The 22,537-nt window shown below is 38.0% G+C and overlaps 1 protein-coding gene and 1 pseudogene across 2 annotated transcripts; one reads left to right on the top strand and one right to left on the bottom strand.

The window, feature by feature from the left end:
* The first annotated feature begins 1,619 nt into the window (after positions 1-1,619).
* Positions 1,620-3,914, top strand: LOC148727236 (uncharacterized). The gene is made up of 3 exons (XM_088728355.1): positions 1,620-1,719; positions 2,000-2,092; positions 2,317-3,914. The coding sequence occupies exons 2-3, from the start codon at positions 2,034-2,036 to the stop codon at positions 2,618-2,620; spliced, it is 363 nt and encodes a 120-aa protein (XP_088584481.1). The 5' UTR covers positions 1,620-1,719; positions 2,000-2,033; the 3' UTR covers positions 2,621-3,914.
* A 5,492-nt stretch (positions 3,915-9,406) lies between these two features.
* Positions 9,407-13,939, bottom strand: LOC148727237 (adhesion G protein-coupled receptor D1-like; annotated as a pseudogene). The gene is made up of 7 exons (XR_015990016.1): positions 13,919-13,939; positions 13,063-13,356; positions 12,789-12,953; positions 11,925-12,118; positions 11,299-11,458; positions 10,876-11,012; positions 9,407-10,391 (listed from the first exon to the last, which is right to left on the bottom strand). The product of XR_015990016.1 is annotated as an adhesion G protein-coupled receptor D1-like (transcript).
* Positions 13,940-22,537: the final 8,598 nt, after the last annotated feature.

Genomic DNA, 22,537 nt, shown 5'->3' on the forward strand with positions numbered 1-22,537 from the left:
CGGCAAGTAGAGAAAGGGGAGGCCCACTTTTAACTAAAACTGTAAACCGTAACAAAATCCCAAAACAAGGCCTTTGGAGCCCGAAAGGGCAAATTAGCAACAAAATCCCTGGAGGGGCCCTTAAATGATACTAATCATAATAAGATCCCTTGGTAGGGCCTCTGAGCCCAACCCACACCTAAAGGACCAACAAAATCCAAGAAAAGGGCCTTTGAACGATCAATTAGTAGCGCCTAATATAAGATGGAAAATTAATTTTAGCAAATTCTATTTTTGAATGAAATTCCTTTCTTTTATTCAAACCATGGGGTGCCAAAGAGAACAACTGATCACTCCAATAAGCCTCTTTTGTGACTAAAAGCCTTTCGATCTCTTCAGAGCCACTAGGGGCCTGTACCTGATCAATGCATTGATCATGTACATGCCCCTAGTTTCTCTCTTTTTTTCTTTCAAAAGTTGTAAATAACTGAAGAAGGTCTCGGACCGAAACGTTTTTTATCAAAATTTTTTATATTTTTGACGTCAGAAGCTGTCCATCCTCGCAATTTTTGAACTTTCTACGTTCATGTTTGCTGTGAGGTTTGGACTGCGAATCTTTATTGATCCTCCTGGCGCGGTGCACCTTTGTTGGCCTGAGGGTTCCACTAACGCCCTATGTATATATTGTATATATCATATAGGAATTTTACGGTTTTTAATTTTTTTTTTTAATATTCCCTAACACAGACTGGATGACTCGATTCTTCATGTGTTTTTCATTAATTAAAAACACGAGTTTTATAATGGACACCAGTAACTCTCCTGGTAATCATATCACTTCACTGCATGGTATAAGAGTACTAAGCATGTGGTGGGTTATCTTGGGACATTGTTATGTCATGCTACAGTTTTCCCCAGTGAGTAAGTATCCGCCAAATCAACCACCTTTTATCCCATGACCTCAATACTAAGCGCTGTGGTTGGACGTTGCTCATGATCTATCAGAGTTTACTTAATTAGCCAAATTATACACGAATTTTGATTAGTTCTTACTTATGATCTAGTGGAGAGCATAATTAGGTGACATCACCATTAACATTAGTTTTATTCCTTACTGTTTAAAACGAATGCATTCCGTGTTATCGAGGGACCATAATCAAACCGCGATGACGACGGAAACGAGCACGTATTAAAAAATTTGGGAAGAACAATAGCTGAGCACGTGCGTTTTAAAACTTTGTTCATCTCTAGGCCATTCTCTGCAAAACAGCAACGCGAAATCGTCAAATTTTGGCTCGTCTGAGAACGGAAATTCCGACTGAAAATTATTTAAGTTTTCATTTGGAACTGAACGCTGCTCACATACATTATGCTAAAGTTAAGATGTGGCGCTGTTACAGACAATAAACATATCAATATATCCAGCCATTTGCGATCGAAATTATGAGTAAAAGTATAAATTAATTTTTTACTCGAAGTTTTCCTGACTGCTTGAGAACATCCGATCAAGATATGTCCTACAGAGATGCAGTTATTGTTCTGAGCTCAATTCCAACCAAGTGGTCCCGCGCTAACCAAGCAAGCAGTATAACGAATTCAAATTATTCTTCTGGTATTCCATTAATCCATAATTATTACTTTTTCAGCGAACCCTTCATCACTTCAAGAACTTGTTCAACGTTTCACGTTTCAAGCCATCCAAAACTCATTATTTCCAGTCGACACCTTTTTCGTCTTGAGGTGAGCACATTCAACCGATGTTTGTACCTAGACATCAATTTCTTGAAAATCAATTTTCGGAAATGATTTTTGTTAATGAAGTCAATATATAATTCATTAAGGGGGGGCGGGGAGGCTGATCTTTTTAGACTCGTTATGCTAGGTTTAAGATCTAAATCAAGAATCTCAAAGAACCAATTTACACAGTCTATGCCTAAAATTAGAGTCACTTGACTAGAAAAACATTTTGGAAGCCTGATGGAGGTATCGTGATTTTGAGATTTATGTCCTTAATTTGCAGTGGCCTCCTAGTAACGTATTTATCGCTGCGTCGCATGGACAAAAACAACGAAAAGTTGCCACTCTTTCACTACTATTTTCATCGCTTCTGGAGGTGGGTATTTCTTACTTCCCTCTTCTTCAGACAAAACATGTTGCGTTTCAATTTTAACTTTCCAAAGTCATACTTAGCCAAATAAAGAAAATAGGCGAAAAAGCAGAAACAAGCGTAAAAGAGGGTGCGCAAAGGACGACAAATAAATTGTGTGAAAACCATCACAAATCACGGCATTTGCATCATTTATCTTCAGAGATTATGTGATTACAATCTTTTTGCAGGTTGGCACCAACTTACATGTTTGTAGTGCTGTTCTATGATAAATTACATGGATTTCTTGGCAAGGGGCCTTCTTGGTTTTTAGCACAAAATAACTCAGAATGTGACATGTACTGGTGGACGAATCTTCTCTATATCAACAACTTCTATCCCAAGAAAACTAACAATGGTTATAAATCGGTGAGGCATTCAGCAATGAGTAGAAACATCTCATCTGTGCCACAAAACATCAACTGCCATAAGGCAGTTTTCGATCGTCAAATCGTTCAATCAGTTAGTCAGTCAGTCAGTCAGAAAGTCAGTTAGAGACGTCAGTAATACAGTCGTTTAGTGGTCAGCTTATCAGACAAAACGCTGATTCAGCGAGTCAGCGAGTCAGCGAGCCAAAGAATACCATCTGGTGTCTACGGTAGAGAATGATATCAAGTACAGCGAGTCAACGAGCCAAAGAATACCATCCGGTGTCTACGGTAGAGAATGATATTAAGTACAGGCTCCGGTTGTTCGAAGGGTGGGTAACACTAACCACTAGATAAATCTCTGTCCAGTGGTAGCGCAATGAGTCAGTAAATTGGTGAGTGAGTGAGTCACGCAATAAACTGATTCGATATAGATGACCTATGTTACATAACACTAAAAAAAAGACTTTGATAGAATTTTAATACAAAAGTGGTATCAACGAGTAAAATACCTCTATCTTCTAGGAAAAAAAGTTAAAAAAAATCATCTGTCCTAGTGCTTATTAAACTTGTGAAGGGAATAACAAGTAGTGTTAGGATCTTTCAAGAGCATCGAGAAAGAGAGAGAACTGGCGGAGGCAGTGTGATTAAATTTTCAACTAAAATACCTGCTCATAGTTAAAACTGGAGAAAAAGCCCACCGTACCAGCATTTTTTTTCATAAAAAATTCGTATCTGTCCGCCTCTTCTGTTGTTGTTAGGGAGGTGATATGTTTATGAGGCATCTTCAGCGAGGAGTTGAATTTGACATGCATGTTAAACTGCAAAGGGCAAATGTGATATTACAGGAGAAACAGTGACGGATATTACTTGAACTGAAGTAAATTAAAGTATGAAACATACCGTTAGTTCCAGAATGAATTTGTAACCTGAAAAATAAGACGCTCAGCAAGAAATTCATGACACAGAAAGGTTTGTGTCTTTCCACATGTATTGCACTTGTATTAATTGGACGAATAATGACTTTTTCGCATGAAATATTCAAAAATGGTTATGCAACAGTTTGCTTAGTTTAAGGACCATTAAACTGACTGTTTTAGCACAATTCGGTTCTATGGCCATTTGATGCTGATGTTTACGCGATGTTTTTTCAAATCATTTTGTCAAAACAGAGGATTTACGGGGAAAGGAACACTCACTGTGGTTATTAAGCGTAATGGCTTGGGAAAGAAATGGAAATTAAATTAGTTAACATTTGCATATCTAAAACCTTGAAAAACTCTGCAGCATTTTATGTCACTAATTTTATTGAATATATGTTTTTCACTCGGCACTTGTAATGTAAATTTTATTTCAATGCAGCCATCAGTGCTTATCACCTTAGAAAGCAACAGAAAAATTAGTGAAAATTCTCATATCGTCGCCTGAAAAAAAAAGTTGTAAAATTGTTCCTCGAAGAACTACCTGATAAACGAAATAGTTTTAATTTTTCAAGTTATTTCGAAACCACTCCTCAATGATAGTGAGTAAAAGTTTATATGGGTTTTAACACTTGAAGCTCCAAACACGAGATCGTTAAAAATATCGCCTCATCCATGGAATTGATAAAAGAATTGTGTAATTTAAGCAAACACGAAACGCTTGCCTTTGTTTAGATAGAGAGCCAGTAATTTTTCTGGGAAATATCTTTCAATTCGAGTTCATTTATTGAAAATAGCCGAAATGAGTTTTTTTTATTTTCATTCAGTTCAAAGATCATTACTCTCTTCCAGCTGGAGGTTAGCTTGTGATAACTACATATGTTTAGCCGGAGAGGCATCAAAATATAAATACAAAAGAAAATTGTCTTTCAAAAATCATGCCATACGAGTGGTGCAAGCAGCTGGACCTTCAAAGATTTCGACGGAAAATCTTTCTGTATGGAAATCTTAAACGAAAAAATAAGAACGAAATTTGAAAATTTATTCCGAACAACCTCCAAAGTGGCCCAGACTAAAGTTCAATTTGAAGAATTAACAATGTTCAAGAAAGCTATAATTTACTTGAAGGAGAGGACTCATTATGTAAAAAAAACCTGTTTTTAGCTGTTTTGAATCTCTGTGATCAAAGTTACCCGAATTAAGCGGTTTAATGTAACTTCTTAACATCAAGTTTTGAGCAAAGTTATTAAATTTTTGAGGAGACTGGAGAGACTTATACAACACCAGGGAATAACACTAAAGTATGTGAAAAAAATCCGACATTCAAAGTAATGCGGTTAATTTTTAAGGTTACGGTGTTGCACAATGTGGATGGCTCATTAGCGGCTAGAAAAGCCACATTATTTGTTTAATTCTCGAAGAAAACCGAAAGAGGAAATGCACTTAGCTAGCTTGCACATGCGTTATAAGTTCAGCATTTTCTTTTTTCATAAAACGTTTTCCCACATTTTCTTTTGGTAATAAGCGCCGAAACACTGAAACCGTAGGTCTCGATGACAGCCAAAACAGCTAAAAAACCATCGAAGAATTTAAAGATTTTTTTTATCTCGAGTCTTGGTATTGAATATTGATCTTTTCCCGTCATAGGCTTTTTAAACGGGTCACGGCTTTCGTCACGACCCACGGAACAAAAATCGAAATATTCAGCCGCGTTGACCAAAATAGGCCAGAATTGTGAAGATATTGAAAACTTCGAGAACTGCTTCCTGTTCCTCTTATCGAGATTAAGACCCTCTTAATACGGCAGATGGAGCTACATCAGAGGAGCTTCGTACCGACATCAATAACGCAAAATACTTTCGACATAAAAGTTACGTTTACACTATTTGTTTCTTTTTTTGAATGAATATGTTGGACTGCTTTCGTCCTCTGCTCAGAGACGCAGAGGACGAAAGCAATCTCCTTCAAAAAAAAAATAGTTTGAGGAAATTCCTTAAATTATTTTCACTTAGCTGAATGGCTTGCTAAGAAAGTTTGTCATTATCTCCGGTTTTGGAAAGAATTTGCAATAATTTTCGGTGTGAAATTTTTGACATAAATGAGGATTTGATTACTAAATGTCTCGTCAAAATTCTACATATCGATAGGAATTATAGGTTTAAAACTGGCGCTGGTGAGTTTTAGTACATTCGACGCCTCGCGGATCAATAAATGCTCCATTATATCACATCAAATTTTCAATGAAACTTCTCTTTAAAAGTCTCTAAAAAGGAGTGTGATTGACTCCCACTCGGGTTATTGAAACCGGTACAGAAACTGTTCCGAAAACAACTCTCTTCCCCCAAAATTCTCCTTGAGATACAATGATTTCCTAAAATTAGTTTTTTCTGAGGAGACAAGCTACTAACCCCATTTTAACCCTAGATTTCCTAAAATTAGTTTTTTCTGAGGAGACAAGCTACTAACCCCATTTTCTGAGGAAACAATAACAGAAAGTATACAAAACTATATAATGGTTTTTAAGAACAAAAGGTTTCCTTGATGACCCCCTGAGGAGATTTGACATTATACATGTGCTTTTAAGTCAAAGTCATTCATGCAAAAAATGAAATTTTTTCTTCTTGTGGTCAAGAGTTTGTGGCTTGGGGGATCTTTTTGACCCAAGAATATAAATTTAGGGTATAATAATCAGGTTGGAACATCTCGCAGCCTTACAAAGTGTGTCGTTTGATTGACAGACTTGTTACGCTTTCCACTGTCATATTTGGCCGCGTTAGGGGGAGTACGAGTGTAGGATTGCTACCAGTTGAACTTTACCGGAGTACTCTAAGGAAGCGCTTTACCGTATGGGACATATAAAATTTGAAGTCCGAGAAAGCCTCTTAGTACAAATGCTTTTTTGAAAGCATCTGCACCAAGAGGCTTTCTTGGTTTTCAAAAACCAAGGTTGAAAATGATGAAACGGTGCATTCTGGGTAACGACAGATTTCCTAAAATTATCATGACGATTTAATTATCTTTAGAAAACATAGTCACAGAAAAATATCAATATAATGGTTAATTGTCTGAGCAATTACAGACGATTCATGGTTTTCCTTTTGCCGCTGGCAACAGAAACCGAGGTCATTAATAACGCATCATTACATTTGATGATCATTCGCAAGTTATTGTCCAGTGCTGCTTAAACTTAGCGTGTGGTAGGCGACAAAACTTAAAACCGCTCAAAAATAAGAATGAGATGAATAATAAATTTAAATGACTGAAAAAAAATCGTGACGTTAACAAGTTAGTGTTAAACAATACTGTCAAATGCAAAGATTATCGCCTCCACCACCCTGTTGGTGCAAAAGTGAAAAAAAAAAAATATATCTGCACTCGGGCCGTGATGAACATGACAGATGATCGTGAAACAGTGGCAGATCTTACATTTAAATCAAACTCCTTTCAAGATTGGCCGATTTATTGCCATCTTATGTTCATCTTATGTTCATGGCGAGATTTGAAATAGGTCTCTCTTTGTGATCCATCAAGTGCACATTGAGTTTAAACAAACGATTTGCCTACTCTGTGATGTCCCAGAGTTGAGGTGTTTTGGATTTCGTAAACACGCTCAGTGTTCTTCAACATTGCTGAAGTTAAAGATATCGGGTTTCGAAAAATTGTGCCAACAATAAATCTGTACAGCCGTGAAACGGGATTGTTTAAACCCGAACAAACAAATTTGTTATCTTTAACGGGTTAGATCTTTCAAACATGGATTTCATAAAACAAAGCAAATTACCTTTACACTGTATTGCACACATCAAAATGATCACAGCTAACACCAACATCTCTGTGGTAAACCGGTGAACGTCGAGTAACAAACTGTTCGAATAGCTGGGTGGCCCGAACAGAAAGCTTCATGAATTTGCATAGATCTATTTTAGTTTATTACACCTAACTCATGACACTACAGTGCATGAAAAATGACCTCTTCTGCTATTGCAATATACTTCAAATGTCTTCTCGGATATTGGACCTATTTTCATAGATAAGGAAAACAAAGAAGTTCAATTGATGATTGTACAGCTTGTTGGTGTTGCTGTTGTCAGTCGAACAGAACATACGGCTTAAGACATTCTTGCTATTAAACGAGCATTTATACAGTCAAAAATTCAAAGAAGAAAAATGATAGACTTAAGCTTTCAATTTTTAGATAGAAAAAAATATCGTAGCCAGGTAATATCCATTTTAGGCGTGAATTTGTGAAGCCCTCATTAAAAAGTGTAAGTGACAAGATGTTTATGTTCTACATTACAATAACAATGACTGTCATGAAATTTTGAAGTCTATCGTGCAAATACGCTCAGCTGTCTTAGTGACCTATCGCAAACCAGACTTTCTCAAGAGCTTCAACACAACGGTTTACTAGTTGGTTGACATAGATGATAGTTCTGAAATCTTTATTACGTTAGATGTGTCACCGCCTTAATGTTGGTTGGTTACAGCCACGAGGCCCCGAATATGATTGGCATCCACTCTTCCAAACGTTCCGTTGACCAAACCAGTCTGGGTGTCTAGTTCAGGGATCTGTGGACAGGCATCACAAATCGGGTTGTAGAATTCCAAAGTTTGCGCGGTCTTCAAGAAGGTCAGAAAACTGCTCGAAAATTGCGCCTAACCTTTGACGCAAATATCAGAATATTTTTTTACATCAGAAATTTCCATGATATTGAGAAATCGTATTTATATTTGGAGAAAAATTTGTTGTGTGAATAATACTTGTCCTTCGTTTGTATTTTAAGTATGGTTTTATGCCTAAAGCTGTGTAAGTCCTTTTAACTCAGCTGAACACTTCACCCAGCAGTGATGAACGAAATCTAAATTTTGTCTAAACGATGAAAACCGTCCTTCGGGTAATAAAAATACTTTAGGAGTTTAACTATTCCTGGTTTCTAATGGAACCTTGTTCCGTTCCTTTAAATACAAATACTAGTGGTGGGCGGAAGTGCGTCATTCAAGATAAGTGTATGATAATGAGGAGAATGCGAACGTTGAACGAATAAAGTTGTTATTGCTGTGGGAAGGCAAGATTAATTACTTGTGAGGGGTGTAGACTAGGCCTTTATGGATATTGCTAGGATAATGTTTGGCATAATTCGGAAAAACGCGGAAAATGTTTTCTCTATTCATAAAAATAGCACTGCTAGCATAATCAGCATTTTTTCGGTAATTTTTTTTAAAGGTAACATTACCAAAGATGTGACTTGTTTAAGCCAATCTCATTTGCTCCCCTTAGCAAGCTCTTCTAACTAACCAGTACTCGAGTTATACTTGCTTCTACAATTTATTTTGCCAAATAACTATCGCAAATCTTTAATTCGAGTGTTATCTCGGCCTCAGATGTTTCAGGTTGTCAAAATTTCGCGAGTCCAACTGAAAGCGGAAATGAAGTCTTTCCGTCTAAAGGAAAATCGGAAGTTTTTTCTCCCAAAATCAGCGGTTAAATTTTGTATTTACTGAACATCTAATCTGCGTTTTTAACCCTTGTTTTGAAATAAGGCGTAGAATTCGCTGCAATCGGCTTAGAAATTTTTTTATATCAACCAACGACTAGCCCTTTTAGACTTGAAAATCTGAGAGGAATAGATCGATAGATCGATAGAAATATATTCTCCGCAAGAATAAGATTCCGCCCCGAAAAAGTTATCGCAAAACTGATCCTCAGGTTTTCCTGTCTTAAGTTTTCCTGCTTGAACAGCTACTTAATTAAGAGATAGAACGCTCTTACTATCGACTTTCTGGCTTAATAACGCACGCTGGATGTTGAGAGAACAAGTTTGTTTATGACAAGCCGGTGCTTTTATAAAATAAATTTCAATTTTCGGTAGGTTTACTGGAGAAAGAAACGACAGTTTCTTGACGAATTAGGGCGCTCGTAGTATCTCCGTTATTTCATAATATGAGGCAGGATTAATAAAAGCTCTTTTTTTAAAATGACGAGAAAAGCAAAATGAAAATAAAACCTGTTTATTTCTATTCTTGAGTTTACCTTTAAATTATTTGAGTTGAGTATTTCGACCAAGTTATTTGAAAATATGATACGACCACCATATTTCAAATTATACAAGTATTGCACGAAAAGGCAAGCTCTGCTTGCTACAAATATAAGTTTTTGTTTTCGTCTGTTCGCGTAAATTTCCACATTATATATTCTGAATCTAAAACACTATATAAATTTGTCGTTTCGTTTGCTAAAGATAACTGGTTATCATCCAAGTCTGCCGTTTAATTTCGAGTCTTTTTAAATCTTTGTTATTTGCGAGGTCGTGAAATCCTTCATGCTGACTTGCATTAACCTTCTCGTTTATTAGCAACTGCAAAGTGAATCAGAAGTAAAAACATCAGCAATTGGGAAGTTCCCAAGGTAATGCAAACATGAGTCAATATCTTACACATAACAAAAGATGACAGTCTCAGAAATGTGGTTAGGAGCCACATACATCGGTCATGTCCGTTGTGGTTCCAACAGAATGATGACCCCTAGATTAAAAGTCCTTGAACGTCCCAGCGAAAACGAGTACGCAAGTGAAAGCTGGTTTCGAAGCATTGATTGAACGACAATTCAACCAAAGTTGAAATGGTAAATTGGCCACCGTCGTTACGGTGGCCAATTTACCATTTCAACTTTGTTGATATATCCAAATTATTTCGTTACCCCCACCGACGCAGCCGCAAACAGTTTCTTTCGAAACTATCAGCCTCTATTCATTTGAATAATCCTTGTAACGAGTTCAATATGGTGAAAATGTCGTGGAAAACAACTGAAGAGGAAATGAACGTCAGAAAGCCAAATGACCACGTGACTCCCAGTAGTGGCAGTAGCATGGCAGAGCGTCGTAACCAAGCCTTCACGTGCTTGACACGTGTTATCTTTTTCTTGAACCTAGAAGCTCTGTTTATACGACGTAGTAAGATAATCAACAAAATCGAGTTGATCTGGAAAAGAGGACAGAGACATGTTATATGATTTGTTACTTAGTATTGGTTGTTAATTACGAAATAGCTGACATATTTTTTAACTATTTGACCATATGATCAATATCCTACCGTGTCTTAAAACAGGTTTATGAGTATATGAAGAAATCTTTTGGCTGCGTCGGCAGGAAAGGATTGCATGATTAACGACTTTTATGATCTTCTAATGAGGGAATTTTCGACTTGACACTCTTCTGTGATTCGACTTTATTAACAATCAAAGTTATCTCTAGCGCTTTGGTAACAATATCAAACACCCTAGCCGTATTAGATGAAGATTTTGTTCGTCTCGAATATTCTCTGTACATCACTTGGGGAAATTCGCAGTATAATTTCAAGTCTTAGCTAGGACCACTTATGTCAAGTGATGCGTTTAGACCAATCGCATGCGGGTAAAACGCTTGATGGGTCATAAATAGAGTTATTAAAACAAAACGCCACTTACCAGCACGATTATCGCGACTGGAGCAACGAAGGTCCAGTAAATGATTCCATACTCTGTTGTCAGTCAGCAGTTATTGGCTGTGTAATGGTCGGTACAAGTCAAAACCAATGACACGGCCACAATTAGCAGAAGGAAAACTAGAAGTAAAAATCATGAAATAAATGATTAAGCTACAACCAAGAAATATCAACTCGGCTACAACTGTTTGTGTATTCTCGTGCAGAGGCCGCTTAACATACTGGCTGACGGGAATCCTCGAGCCCAGGCCATTTTGAGATGTTCATGTAAAACTATCCCTGCCCTTCTTACGTGATTCTTCTGCGATATCTGACTGTGATTTATTACATAGGTCTACCATTGTTTCGACGACACTCAACAATACTTGAGGACACCAGTGATAGTTAAACAACCAATTTCTCTTACCCATTCCGAAGGCGTAGATCCATTTCATCCTTGGCTTTAGAGTGTTTTGCGTCTCAACCTTGATGATTAGGAAATATGACATGACGCCATGACCCAACATCCATGAAAATACACACAACAGAAAATAATGGAGACATACTGCGGTGACTGTGCATAACATCTACGGAAAAACAAAGTGATCAATTTTCCAACATGGAGGCCTGGAGGTGAGCTCACTGAACTACTAATAGAGAGATCTGGGATCGAGATCTGGCCCGGTCACTGTGTTCCGATGTGATACTGTGCTTTCACTGTTACGCCCTCCATTTGGGTATATGGGTGGCTTTTGGCAAATGATAGAGAAACCTTTTGCTATAAGTTAAAATGACTGAACATACTAACAGATATTTGCACTTCTTTGCAAAAATATAACTAAAACGGTTACCACTTAACTTAGTTTTGAGTTATACGCACGCTCAGTATATGGGTAAAATTAGGAATGACTTTAACGGGCTTAGTAGTTTCAAAATGGCAACTTTCTGCGTTGAAAACAGTTCATGATTAGGCCAAGAGTGTGGAGGTAAAAAAACCTGCAACTATCTCGATGCAAAAATATGTCGACAGGTTTGTTCCATATCTTTAATCACCTCTGTTTTTTCTGCATATCTAGCTAAGATGATCAAAAGAAAAGAAGCAGCAATGGCCACACAAAGGTTCAGTAGCATTATCATTCGAATACTCTTTACTTGTTTCCAGCACACAATAATCACCGCACAGGTCAACAGCATGCGCAGCCTATCGTGGAAATATACCCAAGGTAATATTGATGCTGATCTTGAACCTAATTAGGAAAATGGTTGAATATATTTCATTCAAGATTGTACATGGCAGAGAAAGGTCTTGTTTACCCTGTCACATTTGTCACGCGATTTTAACGTAGAGCCCCTCTTTTTAGATGATATGACAAGCAGTAAAATGCAGTTTATTAGCTTGGATAGGAAAAGAGAGTTACGTAGAAGTATACTAAGAAAAACGAAAGCGTTAGAAATTTTCAAGTTGTCAGCGGCTAGCTATGAATAAAGCTTCCTAAGGCTATTCGCTCTCCCCTAATATCGCTCCTCTCAACGGCGTTCCTAAAGCTTTTTTCTTCAATTTTCTAGGGAAAATATCATCCAAGTTTAGCATCGTTTGAAATTCATTCTAAGATTTTTGACTCACCCTTCCCTTCATCGTTAGTTCAAGTACATTATCTGGAGAGTTATTATTATTTTTTTGAGAGTTATTTTTTTCATTTTTATATTGCAGTGTTTTGTACTGATACATGTCTAGATTAAACAGTGAAAATATAGGAAAGATCACTTGATCATGAAACCTTCCTCATGTCGGACGGGAAAAAGTAACTATTTTGATCCTGGAATTTGGTTGACTGTATTTTCAGAGTTGGAAGTCGACAGTAAACTCCGTGTAAAGAAATAAAGAATTAAGAACTGCAAGGTACATAACGAACTAACCGGCTTGTTTTTCAGTAAAACAGCGAAGATGGTCAAATGATCACATTCGCACGTTGTAACATTGGCATTTGATTTATGATCCACGCGTGTACAACCACGTGTCAGCCACGTTCGCTGCGATTGACCAATCTACCAGAGGACGCACTTTCCGATGAAATCACGGCTCTACAAACGAAATCATACGGTTGCACATGAGACCACATCAAATAAATGCTAAAGATAATGATGATGATGACATTTCTTTCTCCAGGCTCAGTGCTCATACTGCCTATACCTTCCTGTTACGTTTCAAAACCAGTTTGACAGGTTTTGCCAATGGGAATTTTAAGCGCGGTAATACTGTAGCTGAAATGATACTTGAACCATTCGTCTGTAGCTTTCCGCTTTCCCTCTGATCCTCATTTGATCCCTCCTTCCCAGGTCTGAACACGTTATGAAGTGTTTTGTAGAAAATGGTCGACACACGACTTCCTGGGGCATCTGAAAACACTGACCCAGGAGCGAAGAATGTCGCACCGTGCTGAGCGAAGTTTACATGGAGCTGGAAATAGAAATAAAAGAAGATGAGCTGTTGGATCAATTTTCAATTAAGTGACAAAAACAGTCCGGGATTGCATTTGTTTTGCTTTACTGCGCTCGGTGATTGGTCCGGAACACTCGCGCCATTCTTTAAACCAATCAGATGAAAACTTCAAACCAATTACGACTTCACTTTCCGCGCTTTGGTTGGCAGTTTGATTGGGTTACTTTGAGTTCTAATTGCTCGAAACGGTATATTTCTTTCTTCTGAATGGCTGCTATGATTACTTTGGTGTGGTTTTACGACACCCAATCGAGGAGCGCTATCTATGCGTAAGACAAGACGCGCTTGTTACGGAAATAGTACACTGGATTTACGCGGGAAGTGATTCCCTTGCAGTCCAGCTCATGGCCATTTCTTGGTGGTTAGTGATAATGCATTCAAGCAAGGAATAATACTGGAAGTGGCAGGAAAAACAGAGAACAGACCAAAACTATGCAGCTAACTCACCGTTTCATTCCGGTTTAAACAATCAACTCTGAAAGCAATGTTTCTTGATAAAAAAAACCAAGGAAGTGGAATTAATTGAACCACCAAGCTGACTGCTTACTTGAGAACCAAACTCATCCATCGTCTTAAGTAGTACATCGATGATGTTTTCGCGATTCTTAACACGTATTAAGTATCAAAGATGATGACGGTAAGTATTATAAACATAGTATAAGTTGAAGACTATTTAATTAAGTTAGACCTTTGCCCTCATTGCATAGCAGTCTTTTTCGTGTGTTATTCCTTGCACTATTTCTATATTCTCAATTTAAAATCTAATATTTCAGTTCGGGCTATGGCTGACGACATCAGATGTTTTAAAACATAGTTTTATTACCAAACAGGGATAGTTACATCGTTTGAAAGTATAACGAAGTGAGTCTTCACCGACTCAGTCTGTCAGTCCACCCTCAGTCTTTTAGTTACTTAGGCTGTCAGGCGTTCAGTCAGTCACTCATGGATCCTTCTTGGATGAGCCCACTAATCAAATATTTGTTGAAGATCAAGGCCAAAGTAACAAGTACTCACAAAGACCGATTGAAACTTATTAATGAGCGAATTTCTAAAGCTATCATGGATAATAGAGTCCGTTTAAATTCTTCATGTGGTACTATCGGAAGTTCTGAGTGGTGGAAAAAAACAAATACCATCTGTAGCTACAAAACTTCTTCTCGTTGCACACTAAGTGAAACAGAGATTGAGGATCTCAATTGCTTTTTCGGTCATTTGTGCACTGACAACGACTATCATAAGCCAGAGTTCATACCTATTCCATCGTACGCTGAAATACCACGCGCAAGCGAAATGCAGGTATGGAGATCACTCTTGGGTTTAACATGTATTAAGACCGCCACTGGCCCAGATCAGATCCCTTTCTGGATATAGAGGGACCATGCAGAAATTCTTACTCCCTGGTAACCAAAATATGGAACCTGTCACTTGAAACCAACGTTTGGCCGGGTTCGTGGAAGAGTGCTAATATAGCCCCCATTCCCAAGGTCGAAATACCCAAGGAAAATGGTGACTTTAGAGGAATAAACATAACCCCGGTTGTTTCCAGAGCATTCGAAAAGGTTGTTTATAAGTCTTACGTCAAGAACATTGTCGAGAGTAGTTTAAGCCCTACACAGTTTGCTTATAGAGAAGGTGGCAGCTGTACTGGTGCTCTGTTAACAATGCAATATCATATTCTTAGGACTTTTAGTTAGTCTGTGAATAAGTTTGTCACTTCGGCAGTCAACTATTCGGTGAATCGGTTTGTTATCCAGTCATTTAAACGATCAGTTGTTCAGTTGGTCAGACGGTCAGTCATTAAACCTATAGAGTAATACTATCGTGAGATCTAGCAAAATCCAGCAGCATTACCTATAGTGAAGTTAGCCAAGTTTCTATATTAATTTCATCCAGTAAATTACTCGCCACTTCCAAGATGTTACTTTGGACGGCTGGTGTGGTAATGGCGGTGTTGTTCTCCAAAGAGTTGTATATTACTAGTTTTTCGAGTATATCCACGGAGGAGGAGAGCTCGTTTTGCGTTGAGTTTCAGCTCGTTCCCAAGCTTTGTCAAGTTGGCAAGTTCGGTAAGGACTGTGCTAATGTTGGTGAGCTTGTCGCCGTTTTAAATAGCGTCAACCTGAGTGTGAGACAGCTTATATTATAGAGGGGATCATGACGAGGCACAAAATACGAACATGTAAATAAAACGTTATCAAACGTAATCCGTTGTAGTAGATGGAGTAGAACACTTTACACCTTTTGGGCGATTTTTTTGGATGAAAATGCTGCCCTAGTCCAGTTTTCTTTTTCTTAAGAAGACTAGTTTTTACAAATACCTAATGATCAATACAACTCAAATACCTTCAGTTGTAGGCCAGAAATCCTATTTGAAGGTATTTTTGTGAAAGACCTGGGCGAGGGCGTCGGCTGTTTTGTTGTTACGATCTCTTTAACATACGAAACAATGCTTCAGCTGCACGGTGTAACACTCCTTCTCATGGCACTACTCGTCGTGACGTTATTTGACTTGACACTATTTATTGTGACAGGGCCTACCGTGACACATTTTATCGCGACACTGCTTTTGGTGTCATCATTTGTCGTGACACTAATTGCCATGACGCGGCTTGTCGAGACACTACTTCTCATAACACTACTTGTCCTTGCACTTTTTGACTTGAAGCGACTCGTTGTGACGCTACTTCTCATGACACTACCTGTCGTTGCACTATTTGTCGTAACGCGGGTTAGCGTAGCATTGTTTTTCGCCACGTTATTTGTCGTGCCACCATTTGTCGTGACGCGACTTGATGTAACACTGGTTTCTATGACACTAACTGTTGTTGCACTATTTGTCGTGACGCGACTCGTCGTGAAACTACTTCTTATGACACTACCTCTCGTTGCACTATTTGTCGTGACGCGACTGGTCATGACACTACTTCTCGGGACACCATTTGTAGTTGCACTATTTGTCGTGACGTGACTCGTCGCGACACTACTTCTCATGACACCATTTGTAGTTGCACCATTTGTCTTGACGTGACTCGTCGTGTCACCACTTTAAATACACACCAACTCAATTAGGGGTAACTGGGTCTTTTTTGCCTAAGACCATACGCGATGCTCCCCATGACAGCGAGGTAAATAGAAGAAAAAAAAGTTTTACAGATTGCACTAGGTACAAACAACGTCGATCGCTCGCTGATCGCAAAGAAAATGCTCACAAATATGCCAACTGTTCGCTTATACCGGCCGGGCGTGGCGTAGAATTTCCGCTGCGGTATTTAATTGTGATACACAAGTCTATCACCCACCTCATGACACCACCTGTCGTTGCACTATTTGTCGTGACGTGACTCGTCGTGACATTGTTTTTGATGACATAATTTGTCGTGTCACTATTTTTTGTAACACCAATTTCCGTGACGCTATTTGTCGTGATACTGCTTCTTGTGACATTATTCGCTGTGATGCTAACGGTTATAACAGATTAGTCGTGTCACTACGTGTCGCTATGTTACTTGACGTGACGCTGTTTGTGGTGACGCGAGTTGTTGCGGTATTGTTTTTTACGACATAACTCGTCGGGACGCTATTTGTTTTTACACGACTTGTCGTGACACTACTTGTCATAACGCTTATTATCGTGGCGCTGTTTGTTGTAATACTGCAAGCAAGTTTACCATTACTTGCTATGAGGCTTTTCGTGGCAGTTTCTGCAACACTACTCGTGGATGTAACGTTGCCGGGTGGATCGTTCCTTGTTTGAAGCAAACAAACAAAAAAAGATCACTTATCCGTTGCACTATCACCTGAACTTCTGCGGTACAAGAATTATACAACAAAAAGTCAAATTTTTCATTACTAGATGCCTTGAAGTAGGTCAACAAGGATTGCAAATGAGAAATCTTGGCTAAATGTTTTCAGATGCGCACTCAGTGATATACATGTACACTTTAGTTCCTTTAAGCACCCCGTTTGGCCTTCTGTCACTTTCAGACACTGTCTTTACGAAGAAGTGTGTTCGGAGACGTACTGCCTAAAAAGGGTACAGTTCATCAGGCTAGTTGTATGTAAAAGGGATATGTTATAATTCTTCAAGAGTTCCCCCGATACAAGCTATTTTTCTTTATTAAGTGTTGTTGAGCATTGATACTCACATAGGTAAATTACTACTAAATTCCAATTTATTCCCTGTGGGCTGATCGGAGGATTTTGAGGGGATCACAGGGTTTTAGCGGGGGAAGGGAAGAGGACTCATTTGTCTTCAACAGAGTATAAAGGGGGAACGAGTAGAAAACTGGCCGCCAACAAGCTCCCAATGAGAGGGGGAATATTTAGGTAGATCAGGTAGATTTTAACGTGACAAAACAAATACCTTCTTACCCTCCCCCAGGCGACAGGTAATGATGGATCTATTAATTTCAATTTCCTGTTGTCTATAAGAGTTGTTTGGTAAGTATCCTTAATTCAAATACATTGAATATCTAGATGTAATGAAGATTGATTTACAACTCTGTTAAATGACCACTGGCCTATGACAGACAGAATCATACTGCTAAATCTTGGGAAGTTGTCTGTTGTAACATTGCATATGTAAGACCCAGCGTCCTTCGCCGCACTTCTTTAAGTAACAGGTTACCTTTCCCTTCCACATTTCAATCGTGGGTCGTCATTCGGTATAGTCACGCCGTATTTCTTCCAAGTTAAAGATATGTGTCCTTGAAGCTGGCCTAGGCTTCTGTCATTACAATTGAGGACAAGTCGATCGCCATTATTTGCCGTTATTACATGGTCACTCAGTCCGTAAACTGAGGCAAAGAGATAGATGCGTTTCATAAATCGTTTCGTACTCTCCAAAACGTACTCGCTGTTCATCAACAACCGAACTTTAATAACACAAACACAAAATCATAGAGGATTAAATATTAAACCTATCTTGTCACCCGCGGTGGGAATCATATGATATAGCTGTCACTAATTCTTACAATGAGAGCCAGTTTGGTCAGTCAGTCATGAAATAAGCCAGGCAAGCATTTTACCCAGCAGTCAGTCATTACGCGCGCTCTGAACACAGTGAGTAAGTGAGTCAGTGAGTCAATAAGTCAGTGCGTCGGCGCGTCAGCGCGTCAGCGAGTCAGCGAATCAGCGAGTCTGTGTAAGGTATGGATAAATATATTCAAAATCTTTAATTGAGTTGAGTTAATCGTAATTAATACTAAAATATAGGTAGAATTGGGACTCTCCCTTTTCGATTTTCCCTTAGTTAAAAAACTTGAAAGAGTATGTTAACACTGCGTGTCTGAAGCGCAGGATGTGCTTACTAAGAGCAAAACGTAATTTTGAAAATTTCTTTTCATAGCACGAAAGGACATGGATAACATGCAAAACACCTTTTTCTTTAGTTCGACATATTTTATAGCTTAGTAAAAAAGTCAGAAGAACACCTGCGTAAGCTTCCTCCATAAATAGCATTCTAAGTAAAAACACATCGAGAATCAGACGGGAACCAACTTTTAAATTATCATAAGAATTTTATTTGAGTCGAGGATGTTTTTCACATTTATTAAAGATTGCATTTCTTTATTCTTAACCATACTTTTAAGAAAATGTTTCAGATGCGGATTTCTGTTTATTCTCTTTTTTCATAGATCGGCGAAGACGTCAAAATACTGCTCGTCATCTATGTCAGATGAGGTTCAAATATTTGTGTGACTTTTGGGGCATTCCGCTTCGTCTAGTTCACTGATCAGTACCACTCGAGCGATAAACTTATTCGACAGAAATTTTTGGTTAAAAAATTGTTACTAAAGAGTAAAATGTTTCTACTTACGAGGATGCAAATCAACTTGTCAGTGCTAGTGCTTATTAAATGACTTTATGTGTGTTTCTAGTTTCTTTCAAGAGCGTAGAGAAAGAAAGAGAATGAGAGTGGTGATATAATTTAATTTCAAAATACTCGTTTATAGTTAAATTAAAGGAGGATCATAGCTCATTTAGCACTTCTTTTTTAAAAAGAGAATTCTTATCTCTTCACTACTGTTTTACACGGTGAAAGTGCTGTATTCATTAGTGATGGAGTGCTTAACGGCGTCTTCAGCGAAGCGTTGAATTTGGCATAAAGATTAAGCAGCAACGTGGAAATGCGTTATTACAGGACAAACAATGACTGATATAGCTTCGACTGGAGTAAATTTAAGAATAAAACATACCCAAAGCTCCAGAAGGAATTTGTAAGCTGAGAAATAAGACGCTCAGCAAGGAATCCATGACACAGAAAGGTCTGTTTCACCTGAACTGCACTCGCTTATATTGGATGAATAATGTATTTTGCGCCTGAAATGTTCAAAAAGGTTATGCAACACTTTGCTAAATGATGGAAAAGAACACTGATTAAACCGCTTGATTTGGTATTGCACGAATTGGATCTACAGTGCATGTTAATGTTTCCGTGATGTTTTTCAAACCACTTTGTCAAAGAGAGTATTTTAATGGCAGAAAACTCACTGTAGTTATTAGTGGTAATGGTTTGGGAAAGAAATGGAAATTGAAATTGGCTAAACTTTGCATATCCAAAAACTTGAAAGGCCTCCATTTTATGTCACCTCACTTCATCATACAGATGTTTTTCACAATGCGGTATTAATTTAAAAAAATCTTTTAATGTAGCCATCAGTGCTAATAGTTTCGAAAGCCACAGAAAAATTAGTTAAAATTTGCATGTCTTCGCCTGAAAAAAAAACTAAAAATTTGTTTCTTGATGATCCAGTTTCCAATGGATAGTTTTAATGTTTCAAATTATTCCGAAAGCACTCGTCAATGATAGTGAGTAAAAGTTTAAAGGTTTTTTTGCACTTGAAGTTCCAAACCATGACGTCATCGTTAATATTGTCATCTAAAACTGTTACTAACACTACAACTTCGGAATCCTTGGAGTTCATAAAAAATTGTTTAATTTGAGCAAACACGAAACACTCAGCTGGGTTTAGATAAGGAGGCTGTAACTTTTATTGAAAATTTTTCTTGAAATTCTGGCTGAATCATTTGAAAGTTCCTTCAAAGATCATTACACTTTTCCACCTTGAGGTTAACTTGCTATAACTGCATAAGTTTAGCCGGACGGGCAACGAGGGGTTAAGTCCATGGAAATTTTTTTGAAAACCAGGCAATGTGGGTGGTGTGCAAGCAGCTGACCCTTCAAAGATTTTGACTAAATAACTTTCTGGATGGAAAATTTGAACGAAAAGTAGGCACGAATCTCGAAAATCCACTTTCACCCCCAAAGTGGTCCATAACTCAAGCTCAATTTGATGAATGAATAGTGTTCAAGAAAAGTGTTATTTGTGAAAAAAAAAAACTGCTTTCAGTTGTTTTATAATCTCGGCGTGATCATAGTTACCCGACTTTAGTGATTAACTGATTGCTTAACATCACTGTGTAAGCAAGTTTATTGAATTTTCGAGAAGACTAGAGGGAATAAAACCAAAGTATGTGAAAAAATCCAATATTAAAAGTAACGCAGTCAGGTAAAGGTGTTTCAGTACGATTTTGCACAATGTAATCAGCTCGCGAGTGGCTAAGGTGAACAATATTTTTCCCCTGAAACGTTTTATCGTAAAAAATTTTTCTGCTATGTAGCAGTGAAACACTGCAACTGCACGTCTTGACGACAGCTAAAACAGCTGAAAATCATCGTCGATTTAGATAAATTTCTATCAGGTGAGCTTTCTCGCGAAAACGTAAAAATAACATGTTATTTTCACACGTGAAAGTAACACCGTTACCGAGAAGAAATTGGAAACTTGGAGAAGTCGTTCCTCTCATCGATATTGAGGCCTTCCTAATACCGCAGATTGAGCTACATCAGAGGAACCTTGCACCGACGTCAATAACACGAGATGCTCACGTCATAAAGTTACATTTCGTATTCTATTTTTTCTTTTTTCTCAAGAATGTTTTGGACTTCTATGCAGAGAAGCGGAAGACGGTAGCAATCTCTTGAAAAAAAGTAGTCTGAGTAAATCTCTCAAATTATATATTTACCTAGTTGAATGGCCTTTGTAAGGAAATTTAATCATATTATACTTAAAACTCTTCAATAGGATAAGAAGTTTTAAAACTGCCGCTCGTGAGTTCTGGAAGATTCGATGCTTTGCGGATTGATTTATGTCCCATTACGACAAATCAACATTTCCCATGAAAATTTTGCTTAAAAGTCCTTTTTTGTTATGTTTTAGTTACTTCATTGGAACAAACATCAGATGATTGGGAAGAGTGACAATCCACTATAGAGGAATTTTAAAAATGACTGTGATTGACTCCCACTCGGTTTACCCAAACCGGTGTCAGTGAATGTTGCCGAAAACAACTCTCTTCCGGACAACCCCCTAAAATTCTTCTTCTTTTTAGCTACCCTGAGGTGACTAGCTACCAACCCGTTTTCTAAGAAAAAAAATCCAGAAAGCGTACAAAACTATATATGGTTTTTGAGAACAGAAGGTTTCATTCCCAGCAATAACATTTTGAGTGACGGATGACCCGGAGAATTCGAAGTCATATGTGTGTTTTAAGTCACACTCATTCAAGCAAAAATTGAGATTTTTCTTTTCTTTGGTCAAGAATTTGTGGCTGGGAGGGTCTTTTTGACCCAAGGATATAAGCTTAGGATCAGATTGAAACATCTTGCAGCTTTGCAGAGTATATTTTTTGATCGACAGATTTGTCACGCTTTCCATCCTCGTTTTACACCCTTTGCAAAATATGTGACTTCCAAAAGCTCTGTAAGCAACAATAGCTACCGCTGATCAGAAGATGGGGCTCTGCATTACTAAGAAAAGTAGAAGCGTCTACGCACGATACAGGATTTTCCGTGTTTTGATGTTGACATATGCAGATTGTCGGTTATCTTTGCTTGGTGGTTGCTTCAAATGGTGTTTCCGCTTGAAAGGCAATATACCTCACTTGTTATCGGTTTACTGGCGTAATGATGGGAGAACACGAGAAAAAGTTTGTAAATAACGAATCGGTCCCTTGATAAAATAAACTTCAATTTTCTATGAGTTAGACGGTGAAGTAAAACGATAGGTTTTTGAACAATCAGGGCGCTCGTTGTATCTCACTTAATTTATTATATGGGGTGGGCCAAATAAAAGTTTGTTTAAAGTAACGAAAAGAACAAAAC

This window comes from Stylophora pistillata, chromosome 7 (assembly GCF_964205215.1).
Source record: "Stylophora pistillata chromosome 7, jaStyPist1.2, whole genome shotgun sequence".
Taxonomy (NCBI): domain Eukaryota; kingdom Metazoa; phylum Cnidaria; class Anthozoa; order Scleractinia; family Pocilloporidae; genus Stylophora; species Stylophora pistillata.